This window comes from Neoarius graeffei, chromosome 13 (genome assembly GCF_027579695.1).
Source record: "Neoarius graeffei isolate fNeoGra1 chromosome 13, fNeoGra1.pri, whole genome shotgun sequence".
Taxonomy (NCBI): Eukaryota; Metazoa; Chordata; class Actinopteri; order Siluriformes; family Ariidae; genus Neoarius; species Neoarius graeffei.
In genome coordinates this window covers 79,819,103-79,832,903 of record NC_083581.1, presented here as the reverse complement: position 1 = coordinate 79,832,903, position 13,801 = coordinate 79,819,103, and the positions used below count along the sequence as shown (strand labels likewise).

Genomic DNA, 13,801 nt, shown 5'->3' with positions numbered 1-13,801 from the left:
ATCTGGCTGATTGTTGGCAGGGTCACAAACTGTGAAATAACAGGTTCTTTTGGCCCATTAGCCTACTGTCCAATATACATGATGGTGGTGTTGGGGGGGGGGTATATTTTAACATTTTATATTTTAAAATTGTGGCATGTTGTTTAAAAATTGATCATTATTGAAAGCAGCTCTTTGTCAGGAACCTCAGCAGTAACAGCAGAGTGTTCTGGAATAGGCACAAGCACTGACCTTGGGGAGCCAAACATAGAGCTGGGTGCCACACATTTCATTCAATGACACTTTCCCTATATTTTACTTATTTTGACTGAGAAATGTTTTATTGACAATTTTGATAACCCTTCACTTTTAATCCAGGTCTGTAGTGTGAAATGTTCTCGGCTGTGTTTTTGTTTAAAAATGTTTTCCAAATTGTAGCTGTGTTTAATTCATATCCAGAAAAATATATATTCCAATATAATATACTCAGCATAAACATTTTAAATAGATTCTATATTTTTGGTCCATCCATGACATATTACTAAAGTAGCCTATTTACTGTTGTTGATGTGGGTCACTTGCTGTTAGCCAATTCACTTTCTCGTACCAGGAGAGCTGAAAGGAACGAGTATTATTCCCTACCTTTTTCACCAAGTCAATTTGAGGCGTTGGTCTACCCTGCTCTTTAATTTTAATTTTTTTCCTCAAAAGGAAGACTGGCAAATGGCTTCGCCAAAATTAAATCAGCAATGCTTGGCATCCGTGTGCAGCTTTCTTGCTAGCTGACTAGCCCCCTCAAGTTCAAGTTCAGTCACTCAAATAAACGAAATTTCTGGAACTAAGATAGCAAACTTGACAACACTATATTTACACTTTATTTACAATGAAAATATATACAAACTAAAAAAGCTGGTAGAAACCGTATGTAATGAATAAAATCGAAATGTAAGCTGATCTCTTACAATACACCACAGCACTTGCGAATCCGCATGGGACTGAACTGAGATTCACCGCTGCCTGTCTATATTTGAAACGAGCTGTCAATCAAATAAAATATCTGGCCGCTTTCACCAATCACCAGTCTCCTCGCGGAAACTGCCATGTCCCTCCCATGTGAGGCTGGGAGTCCGTAGGCGGGCATTTTCGCAGTATTTGTCCAATAACTGTCTTGCATTTTGATATTGAAAAGCGCAGAGCTCCCAAATGCCATTGAAGTGCACTGAGGCTGGGCTGCATCGCGCTGTCACGAGAGGGAAAAACTCACGCACACATTAGGCAAACTGGGGAAAGTTATAACGGAATGATTTCGCACTGTAGTGGGTTGAGCACATATATTTCTATGATTCTGGATCAGAAATAGCAATGTTATAACTTATAACATTGCTATTTCAGATCCAGAATTTGTAGAGGAGGCTGAGCCTCCCTCGTTGTCTTAGAGCAATCGCCTGTGGTACATAGAACCCTGACAGAAAGGCAGAATTATTAACCATTTGAAGTGACCTGCTTCTCTAAAAGTGTAAGAAGGATGGTATTTATGGTATTTACTTGTATTTGAATGGTATTTAGTATTTACTGGATATAAAGATGACAAATTAAAGAACAAAATGGTGTTTGTGTCATGCTGTGGGAGGCATATCTGAACAATTCCAGCTGCACGGTACAGCACAAAGACTCCATGACCTTCAAGAGTCTGAAGCTTGAGGCCAGAAAAGTGTCCAAAAGACATCAGATGCTCTGTATGCCATACGGGTGGGGTGGTGTTGCAGCAAGGTCCATGGTTCAAGCCTAAGGTTGAGTTACTGTCAGTCAGGAGTTTTGCATGTTGTCTCATGCTCTTCATCAGTGGTGAACCATTACTATTAGAGCTGGGACTTGAGCTCAGCCAGAACTTAGCCAGATACCAGAAAAGCAACAGGGCAAAGGATTAGCAAGGGATTAGCGTCAGGTTGCCAGGTCACTCTGTGGTGTGTAGCTGCTGATATTGATTTTAAAAGTGACTCAGTAAATTACACAGGGAAATGAATCCTTAAGTCTGAGTGAAAAATACTGTAGTGAGCGTGTAGTGTGGAAAAAGAGTCTGGAGACAGAAATCTTAGTTTCTCGGTCGTTAGTCTGTGCTACTTGCTCTCAATAGTACTGGCTTGATTGCTTTATTAGTGTTTGCTAACACTACTGATGAATGATTCGCGGTTAAGCTCATGTTGGCCTTCGAGAAAGCTGAGGGCGATACATTTTTGGTCCCTCCCACTATAAATCAAAATCTGATTGGTTAATTCATCTGTCACTTCCTACATAAACACACACTTCCACGGCCTTCTGTCCCGGTAATGGAGTTCTAACCGATGAGTGAGCAGCTCTAAACTCTTCTCAGCCGAGAGACAACAAACAAAACAATCTCATTGGAGAACTCGATTTTAATGTTTTCAGGACAGTAACCCTTTCACTTCTGAAGCACATTTGATAGAAAATGAGACCGAATTAGAAGAGAATAATTATAATGAAATTATGAAAGAAATGAAATATAACATTTGAAATGCTGACATGTTTGAGCTTCTCTGAAGGACTAGAAGGCCCTGACGCTTCTCCTCTGGTCTACATGGGTTTCCTATTGTTTCCAACGTCCCAAATCCTAAGGGGTGATATGCAGGGTGTATTCCGACCTCATGCTCAGAGTTCCTGGGAGAGGCTCTGGATCCAGTGTAAATGTAACCAGGATAAAATGTGTAATGAAGATCTTCGCTATGTATGTAAATGAAGTAGGTTGCGTTTGTCAGCAAAATACAGTGTGACTGCTATAAACCCTGTAGAAATGGAAATCCCATTGAACCTGCACTCTACCTTTTACTTCAGGAACACGACATGCTGATGAATAGCAGCTCTTGTGTGGGATATTCTATTTGTTTGAGTCAGAATCCTCCATGCAGTTTTACAGGTTGGTCTTCAGTGTACTCCATGCCACCGTGTCAGTATAAAGCATCGGCATTCAGTCCGGCATGTGCTCCCGCGCTCCTGTTTTCCATAAGACGGTTTCCAGACGCCCTGCCGTGCAAATTAGCTTTTCACCTCGCCGTGCCTGACACTCTGACAAAAGAAATAAATAAAAGAGTATCAAAGTCTCGGCGATGAATATTTTCAGACCTTTTCGTTTATCCTCTCATGCTTGGTGGTCTCGGTTATGAGTTCCCTTTGGGACATAAATGAAGTAATGCTGCAGTTTGGTTATATTCGCGATGGCTTGCAGGCTCACACGCGTCTCCCGGGGAACTGACACACGCTGAAAGTTTAGATTAAAATCAGACGCAACGCTCCGCCTGGCTGCGAAGTACGATGTGAGAATTTGTAATCCAATCAAGTTCAGAGTGACTGGTGTTTTGAAAATAATAATAATAACAATAATAAAAAATGAGAACAGTTTATAGAAAAATAAAATGCACGCAATGTCTCCTTCACTACAAAATTGTTGTCGGTCTGCCAGAAGAACAATATCAGCTGTGTGAAATTAGCTTGTTTTGAAGAGTATACACTTTTTGAAATAAAGGTTTAAAGCAGTACTTTTCCTTGTTGCTGTGATGGAACCATTAAGCGTCCATGTGTTGTACTTTTTAGTATGCATCGTTATCATTGGTACATTTAACAGTTAGTCCATGACATCGAGTCGTTCATGAGCTGATAGGTGATGAGGCGCGTAGCACCGAGATTGAGTGGAATAACTGTTTTATTCTGTCCACATTCACTGGATTTTGAGAAACAGAACATTTTTATTTTTATTTTTTGCAAATTTGATAAATAAAAACTTTATACAAAACAGACAAAATCATTTCCGCGTAGAATGTAAACAAACCAGTGAAATGACAGGAGCAATTTGTGAAAAATGCGATAATAATAATTCTTGAAAATAAAAAAGATACATTCTTACCATCAGATACTTTCATTCCATATTTTGTTTCTTTTTTTGTATTTTGGGGGTTTTGTTTTTGAGTAGAGTTTTTATTTCGTCCTCGGTTGGTTCAACAATATACTCCGCCATTTTCTTCTTTTTCTTCTTTAGGTTTTTTTTGTCAGTTGGCAAACCAACTTAAACGTGCATTACTGCCACCAATTGGGCTGGAGTGCAGAACAGGAGATACTGGGGAAAAAAACAAAAAAAACCCAAAACTATATTCATCTCATCTTATTATCTCTAGCCGCTTTATCCTTCTACAGGGTCGCAGGAAAGCTGGATCCTATCCCAGCTGACTACGGGTGAAAGGCGGGGTTCACCCTGGACAAGTCGCCAGGTCATCACAGGGCTGACACATAGACACAGACAACCATTCACACTCACATTCACACCTACGCTCAATTTAGAGTCACCAGTTAACCTAACCTGCATGTCTTTGGACTGTGGGGGAAACCGGAGCACCCGGAGGAAACCCACGCGGACACGGGGAGAACATGCAAACTCCGCACAGAAAGGCCCTCGCCGGCCCCGGGGCTCGAACCCAGGACCTTCTTGCTGTGAGGCGACAGCGCTAACCACTACACCACCGTGCCGCCCCTCAAAACTATATTATTTTAGATATTTCTGTTTCTTTAAATACTGGATAACAAAGTGATATATCTGACTTGATGTGCTCCGCTATTTTGTTCTTCTTTACTCATGGTATATGAGCTGATATCCTAGTAGTAGTGAATGTAGATAGAATAAATAGCATTGTACAAAATGCACATAGAAATAAATGAACCAAATCATGTGTTGCTATATACTTCACTTACATATCAAACCATGTGAGATGTACATAGCTCCATTCCAAAATTAAAGCAGCACTCTTCAAGTCATTATATTTCACAAAGGCTAACACAAAGCATGATGAGTAAGGTGTCTATCCTGAGCTGTCTGTTCTTAAAGACAGAAAGAACTTGACAGAAGGTAGAAAAACATCTGGAAAACAACCCTGAGAAACCTGACCTTGTCCACACACACTTAAAAAAAAAGAAAGGAAGAAAGAAAAAAAAATTACCAGCTGCTGAACAATGATTCACAATGGAAAGTTTTCTCTCCCCATGTTTCTTGTTTCCTCTGATGGATGGTAAAAAGTGCTAGTGTGCTCCATCCGTCTTTGATATCGAGTCCACATGTTTTGTTCGGACCAGTTTTGACCAGATCGACTGAGTTGTTATTTCTTTTCAAACCCTCTCATCGAGATGGCCCAGGTCACATCTTACAGGTGCAGTGCGAGTGGCTGGGGCCGTTAATCAAGGCGATAAAAGGCTGAAACATGATATGTCGCCTTTCATCAGTGAAGGAGCAAAGTTCTTCATCATTTCTCCCCTGTCAGGAAGTCCAGGCCCGCGTCTGCATCATGTTAATTAATGAGATGGGAAATTGGGAAAGACATGCATAATGGAAAGACAGTTCCAGATTTCAGATTCTTTAATTTGGGTCCGGATCCTTCTGGGCAATGACCTTCTCTGGCATGAAATACTAGAACGAGACTGTATAATTAGTCTACAAACAGTAATGGATGCTCTGCAGTCTTCTTCACATCATGGAGATGGATTGAAGGTGCAGAAGTTGGTGGAAATGAAACACAGAGAGAGAGAGAGAGAGAGAGAGAGAGAGAGAGAGAGAGAGAGTGTTAGTCCAGCAGCAGTTCATCATATGTGTCAGTGAAGAGGCTCCACATGCCGAGATGGTGATCCTGGGAGGCATAAAGACCTTAAAATCATTTATAGATGATATTTTGGATATTATTGAGTTTCTGATTCAGATTATATCCAAGTTAAAGTTATACCTGTTCAAACTGGTATTATTCATAGTTAGCTGTCATTTAACACACAAATCGATTGGGCTTTTAGTTTTTGCTTTATCAATCGTGGATTGTTTTTTATGAATCTGCAACCATGACGTCTCATTGTAGGACAATTAAGCTTTCAGTGGACTTTTAAAGCCCCTAAGAGATGAAGAAAAGAAAAGGAAAACAATTACAAAAGGGTTCGAAAGCAAAGAATGAGGAAAAAACATGCAAAAAGAAGAAAATCAGGTTATTTCTTAATTTTTGAACTTTGCCATATATCGTATCTTTGCTCCATTTCCTTGTATTGCTTTTATTTTTTTCTCTTTTATATTGTCCTACAATCCTTATACAATTGCAGACTGTATTATTCTTTGTCTAATTTTTTATCTTTTATGAAAGTACTTCAGTATTCCAGACTCAAAATGCTATATTATTATTATTATTATCTGATGAGCTAATGCCATCATGTGTTGTCCGTCGTCCATCTGGCGTCATCCACATTTCATGAAAATCACTTTTCTCTCAATTTTGCACCGATTTTGATTCTTTCTGGCATGAAGGTAGAGGTACCGAGGGTGCATATAAATTCTACCCAGATTTTATTTCTCATGGGCCCAGAGTGAACTACGCCATCACTGATGGTCTGGTTATTATTATTATTATTATTATTATTATTATCATCCGTCCATCCATTATCTGTAGCCGCTTTATCCTGTTCTACAGGGTCGCAGGCGAGCTGGAGCCTATCCCAGCTGACTACGGGCGAAAGGCGGGGTACACCCTGGACAAGTCGCCAGGTCATCACAGGGCTGACACATAGACACAGACAACCATTCACACTCACATTCACACCTACGCTCAATTTAGAGTCACCAGTTAACCTAACCTGCATGTCTTTGGACTGTGGGGGAAACCGGAGCACCCGGAGGAAACCCACGCGGACACGGGGAGAACATGCAAACTCCACACAGAAAGGCCCTCGCCAGCCACGGGGCTCGAACCCGGACCTTCTTGCTGTGAGGCGACAGCGCTAACCACTACACCACCGTGCAGCCTATTATTATTATTATTATTATTATTATTATGTTGAAATTAGGAGATGCTCCTATGTTTCATAACTAAAGTATGTTTCTGAATCACGTTCATTTCAAACCAGAGTCCCCTGAGCCATACATTCATTAACTCTTCCAATAGTCTTCCATTTATTGATTGATTTACTTTTAAATATTTATAGTCAATCAGTATGCATTTACTGTGTTTACCATGAAATGTTTCCTGACACTCCTCCTCCTCCTTCCTGTGTGTGTCTGTAGAGATCTCAGCATGAACAACATCAGCGAAATCCAACCAAACGCTTTCCGTGACCTGCCCTTCCTCACCGAACTGTAAGTGTGTGACCCTAACCTGCTTGTGTAAACAAATGAACATGAAAAGTTTGATGCTACAGCCTTGTGTCAGTCAGGATCAGTTATATGTGATTGGTTCCAGCAGGATGTGATTCGCTGAGGCAGAAGATCTGCTCTTCTAGTCCTACAAACAAAATCATGCATTTCTACCAATGAAGAACCTCACATGAATGATTAAGAGTCATTATAACCTTGTTTCATGCCATATTCTTTGCATATCCCTTATTCTTTATATTCCTTATTTTTAAAGCTTAGGAACCAGTGAGCATTAAAATAATTAGGACATAATGTAAGGGTTTAACCTTAAAATAAACTAAAATTCTTTATTTTACAATCTATCTATAAATGAATTGTAAGGTGTTATTAATTAAACATGGGTGTGTCCTGGAACAACAACCCAAAACAAGGAAAATCAAATAAAGTAAAGAGAAACAGTCTTGCTGTTATTCTCTCAGGCTCAACAGCTGATTGAAAGAAAGGAAATGTGTTATAACAGATATCTCAAGAATAATGGGCAAAGATTTGCCAAGGAATCTGGCAAAATAAAAACAGATATGTCAGGAGGAATGGATGATAGGGCGGGCTGTAGGGTCCAAAAGCTCTCCAGATGATATAAAAAAGTTTGGAAAAAGTTATACAGGTTATTAAAGAATATTTATGTCATATTCAGAAAGGGAGATGCATTATTTAGGATTTATATTACTTTTACTATCTTTCTGCATGCTAACAATTTTTCATTGAGAACAAAAAAACTAAAAAACTAAAGGAAGATCAGTAAAACCAATCATACCGAATGGCATGTTGCTATAAATTACACTTCTTTCAATAATACTCAGTGGATATGCAAACTTTTCCACTATACACAGCCTGTCATTTTTTGAAGATGGCGGCGCACAAGGACGCAGCAGCTCTGAGCTCTCAGATTCGGTGTATAGTTTTCGTAATGGCATGGATGTTTTGTGTGTACGAGTTTGTGTGAGTGAGATAAAACAAATCTACACCCCAGCTATGTTGAGGAAGGTGGGATTCTTGTGTCATGTGGACATTACAACAGATTACCAGCGGCTCCACAACATTCCGCTGGACATAGCGAGATCGCCGGGTACACCCTGGATTGCTGTCGGGCCAAAGAGATGCCGGAGGTGGCACAGAGAGTGGAGGCAGAAGCAGGGCTGCAGGCACGGCCTACTAGCACGGCTAAGAAAACAGCCCTACAAACCCCCACTACCAAGCATCTTCTTCACAAATGCTAGGTCCATCATCCACAAAATTGACGAACTGGAGTTACTGATGGCACACAACTGGAACATTCGTGACTGCAATGTGATGATTATCACGGAAACCTGGCTACATCCACTCATCCCGGACTCGGCCGTTCAGGTAACTGGCCGCTCCATGCACCGCTTCGACAGGAATTAAAGCTCCGGTAAGAGCAGAGCAGGGGGGCTCTGTATTCATGTTCATATGGACTGGTGTACAAACAGTAGGGTCATACACACACACTGCTCTCCTGACCTGGAAGTAATGACTGTGCAGTGTAGACCCTTTTACATGCCCAGAGAGCTGACAACGGTGATCATTGCTGCTGTGTATATCCCACCAGATGCTAATGTTAGCACAGCGCTCTCTCAGCTGTACGCCACTGTTAATAAACAAATGCAGGCCCATCCAGAGGCAGCTTTTATTGTTGCTGGGGACTTCAACCAAGCTTGCCTTAAGACTGTGCTCCCTAATTTCGTACACTACGTACAGTGCTCCACCAGAGGGAAGAACACATTAGACCATGTTTATTCCAACCTGAAGCAAGCCTACAGAGCAGTGCCCCTCCCTCACCTGGGCATGTCAGACCATCTCTCACTGCTCTTGGTCCCTGCATACACCTCCCTCAGGAAGAAATCCAAACCTGTCACAAAGAACATTAAAACCTGGCCTGAAGGAGCACTCTCCCAGCTTCGAGATTGCTTTGAGCACACTGAGTGGAGCATATTTGAACATCTTGACCTACAGGAGCACACAGAGACTGTTCTGTTCTACATAAAGAACTGCACTGACAGTGTTACTGTGGTGAAGCGCATCCGGATCTACCCCAACCAAAAACCATGGATAACCTCGGATGTCCGGACACTCCTGAGAACCCGAAACTCTGCCTTCAAGTCAGGTGACAGAGAACAGTACAGTGTGGCGAGGGCAGAGCTGCAGAGAGGCATCAAAGCTGCTAAGGCTGCTCATAAGAGGAAAGTGGAGGACCATCTCACTAACAATAACCCACGGCTGGTGTGGCAGGGGTTACAGAGCATCACCAGCTACAAAGGTTCCACACCCATTACTACCATCACTGATGCATCACTGGCTGAGGAATTAAACAGTTTCTTCTCCTGCTTCGAAGCAGAGGCTCCACACACAGCTGCAAAACCACCACAGACCTCCAGTCACAGCACACTCGCACTCCAGGAACACCAGGTGAGGCAGATGCTGAAGACTGTGAACATCAGGAAAGCAGCCGGACCAGATGGTGTACTTGGAAAAATACTCTGCGCCTGTGCTGACCAGCTGGGGGGAGTCCTGACCAGGTTGTTCAACCTCTCACTGTCACAGGCTACTATCCCCCAGTGCCTGAAATCAGCTACCATCATCCCTGTCCCAAAGACTCCTGCCCCAAAGTGTCCCAATGACTACAGACCTATTGCCTTAACATCAGTAGTCATGAAATGCTTTGAGCGGCTCATCCTTCACCACATCAAGGACTGTCTCCCCTCAAACCTGGACCCACATCAGTTTGTCTACAGAGCTAACAGATAGATGGAGGACGCCATCGCTATAGCTCTGCACACAGCACTCAGCCACCTCGAGCAGCCAGGGAACTATGTCAGGATGCTGTTCATAGACTTCAGCTCAGCATTTAACACCATTATTCCTGACATCTTGGTGGAAAAGTTGACTAACATCACTCTCTCCCCCTCCACCTGTGCCTGGATCAAGGACTTCCTGACTGACCACCCTCAAATGGTTAAGGTAGGCACCACCTGCTCCTCCACCCTGACCCTCAGCACAGGCTCTCCTCAGAGCTGTGTGCTGAGCCCTCTCCTGAATTCCCTGTATACGCATGACTGCACACCCATCCACCCCTCCAATACCATCATTAAATTTGCGGATGACACCACGGTCATCGGCCTTATCAGCGGAGGGGATGAGACTGCGTACAGGGATGAGGTCAACATGCTGGCAGGTTGGTGTTCTGCACACAACCTGCTGCTCAACACCAGCAAAACTAAGGAGATGGTGATTGACTTCAGGAAACACAGGGGGGATCCAGCCCCACTGAGCATCAACGGGGACTGTGTCCAGCAGGTGTCCTCCTTCAAATCAAATCAAATCAAATCAAGTTTATTTGTATAGCGCTTTTAACAATAAACATTGTCGCAAAGCAGCTTTACAGAATTTGAACGACTTCAGGTTCCTTGGGACACATATAGCCGAGGACCTCTCCTGGACTGCCAACACATCCGTGGTGGTAAAAAAGGCCTGACAGCGACTCCACTTCCTAAGGATACTCAGAAGGAACCATCTAAAGGAGAAACTGTTAGTGGCCTTTTACCGCAGCACCATCGAGAGTGTCCTGATGTACTGCATTACAGCTTGGTATGCCAACTGCTCTGTGGCAGAAAGAAAGAACCTGCAGAGGGTCATTAAAACTGCACAACACATCACTGGCAGTCCCCTACCCTCACTAGAAGACATTGCTAGCATACGGTGTCTCAGGAGAGCGAGGGCAATCACTGCTGACCCCTCACACCCAGGACAGCACCTGTTTACCCTCATGCCCTCTGGCAGGAGATACAGGTGCCTCAAAAGCAGAACAAACAGACTTAGAAACAGTTTCTTTCCCTGGGCCATCAGGTCCCTGAACTCATAAGAGAGTTTCCCTTGATTCCCCATTGTCTAAATGTCCTAAATTCCTAAATTGCACACTTCTGTACTATTATGACTGACGTGAATGTACATGATTGTGTTTACTCTGAGAAACACAAACAATTGTAGAGTAAAAACAGATGAATGATGGACTACCTGCCAAACAAATGCCTAATCATGCACAGAATGAAAGGGGAGGGGTCAAATACATCATGATGGACAGATAAGTTGAGATAAGATGAGAGTTTGTTGAAGCATTGCTTCTGTTTTCTGCCTCCATCTCAGTGCAAAAAGTCATCAGAAGACAATAAACTAATTTGCATATAGACTGAATTCTCATAAGCCTTTGCATATCAAAATATGTTAAATGAAGAAGGAATGTTTTCTGAAGGCACTTGGTGATTGGGTGTTGTGAAGAGTGGTAATCAGTGATTGGTCATTGTGAACAATGGTGATCAGTGGTTGTCCACTGAGAAAATGGTGATCAGTGATTGATCATTGGGAACAATGGTGATCAGTGGTTGGCCAATGGTGACAATGGTGATCAGCAATGGGTCATTTGAAGAAAAAAAAAATAGTGATCAATGATTGAGCATTGGAAAACAATGGAAATCAGTGATGGATTATTGTAAAAACAATAGTGATCAGTGATTGGTTGCTGGGAACAATGGTCATCACTGATCAGTCTTTGGCAACATTGGCTTGCACAAGCACAACTCAGTCAGGCCTCACACATGGTGGTGAACTGACCAAACCTGCTGTCGGCTCCTATAACCAGCAGCTGTGATGTGTACTGGAGAGCTGTTTTGAGTGAAGTCACTAACATCTGTTCAAGAAGCTGATATATTTGTCACTAGGCTTTTTCTGAAAGGGCTCTAAAATTTGAAGAAGTTGGCAACACTGGTCCACCTATTACTTCCTGTAAATGATAATAAGCTGTACATTAAAAAGAAAAACACATGTAGCACAATTCACACCATTGGTTATCATGTTAACACCAAAAATACTGAACACAGTCCACTAGCATTGTTAAGATCACACATTTTATGTCATATACAAGTGTTAATTGAAGACTATCTGATTGAGTATGTAATAATTTGTGGAAGCTGTAAATATAGATGATTTCACCCACCAGTCCAAAGAGCTCAATGCAATTCAGGTATTTTTCCCATTAGCATAAAGTCCAAAGCCACCCACAGACACACACATTTCTTCATGAGTGTGCAATTAGCTTGACCGAGATGTATGAGACTCCCCAGAGTTTCTGGAGAAGGTTAGCATCGAGTCTGTTGGAAATGCTTCTGTGATTCTGTATACTGACATGGACAAACTTGGCCAGAATGAGAATCTCGGATCTGTTTAGCATTTGCAGAGTGAGCATTCTTTATGCAGAGGCAGAGGATGTAGCATTCTGAAGGAATCAATAAGTCCTACTTCAGAGCCATCGAAGCAGAGCAACCCCCCACCTCATTTTACCTCACACAGCTATGGAGTCCAGACAAAATCCTGCAGCTTCCAGTGTGTTTAAACAGAAACACTGCCAAATACCTCCATTAATGTGGATCAGCTTGCTTTTGTGTCTCAGCTGTGTTGCCTTCTGACTGCTCTTATCTTTGTCAATCTAAATTGAGTCTTTCACACAAAGTCTCAAAGGGGACTGCAGCAGGAATACCACAACAGAGAGGTAACACTCTCAAAATTTTTTAAACTAACCCCTACTTTGTGGGTAGTAAGTGCCCCAGTGGGAATACCAAAAATTGCCAACTATTCATATTTAGTTAGTAGATGACCACATGAAGAAAATGCATAATCAAATTTTTGGGATTTTGGATTTTTTTTTTCCTCGAGGCCTTCCACTATCATTACTTTCATTTGATGGACTAGGATGTTGCTTTACCAAAAACTTGTCAAATTTGCTCGGCTTCTCTGCAGCTTTCACTGGCCTGCATGTACGAGAGATTCCAATAATATTAGACCTTGATGTGTGGGTACAGTTTTGCTCTGAACTGTGATTGGTTGGCACATATTTAATTTTAATATTCTTCTCTACATTTTAATTTACCTCTTCAGCTTCCAAACCCCCCTTCTTTCCATTTCAGCTATTCAACCTGCTCTGACTATTCCAATTATCTGATACCATCACTTGCCCTACCATTTAATAAGCCTAAAACTGCCCCACCTACCTTCAAACATACCTCAAACTAACCCCAAATACCACCATCCACTCCACTGACACTGATCCCCAAACTACTCTAAATTATGCTCCCAAACACCACTCCAATTACTCCATCTGCTCATTTAACTAACTTCAACTAGAAAGCTATAGCTACCCTAAATTACCCATAAATCTCCACTGACCCCTCCACTGACCCCTCCTCCCAACTACTCCCTCACTATACCAACCTACCTGACTACCCCATCCATATTGATACCACCCTCTGAAATACCAATTACTCCAACCTCTTCACCCTTTAATTACCACTTCAACTACCTCTGACAACCCCATTTACCTACTTTCAATCACTTCTCCACTCCACCTTTTTACTTGCCCCATCAATGAGCACAACAACCCTCCAACAGTTCTAACTACTCCAACTATCTTCTACCATCACTTATCACTATAGCCTAAAACTACACTGCTTCTCAAACAACCTTCAAACTAACCCCAGTGCACTACAAAACAATGATGTCTTAGCAAGTGAAAATATCTTGAAAATAGTTGAAATGATC

General features: G+C 42.1%; 1 protein-coding gene across 2 annotated transcripts in view; it reads left to right on the top strand.

Annotated features, from left to right (window-relative positions):
• The window catches only part of LOC132897184 (leucine-rich repeat-containing G-protein coupled receptor 6), a 188,658-nt gene that overhangs the window by 65,819 nt on the left and 109,038 nt on the right, over positions 1 to 13,801 (top strand). For both annotated transcript variants that reach the window (XM_060938605.1, XM_060938606.1), the window contains one exon: positions 7,070 to 7,141. In XM_060938605.1, the coding sequence (XP_060794588.1) occupies positions 7,070 to 7,141 (72 nt within the window). The remainder of the gene's footprint in view (positions 1 to 7,069; positions 7,142 to 13,801) is intronic.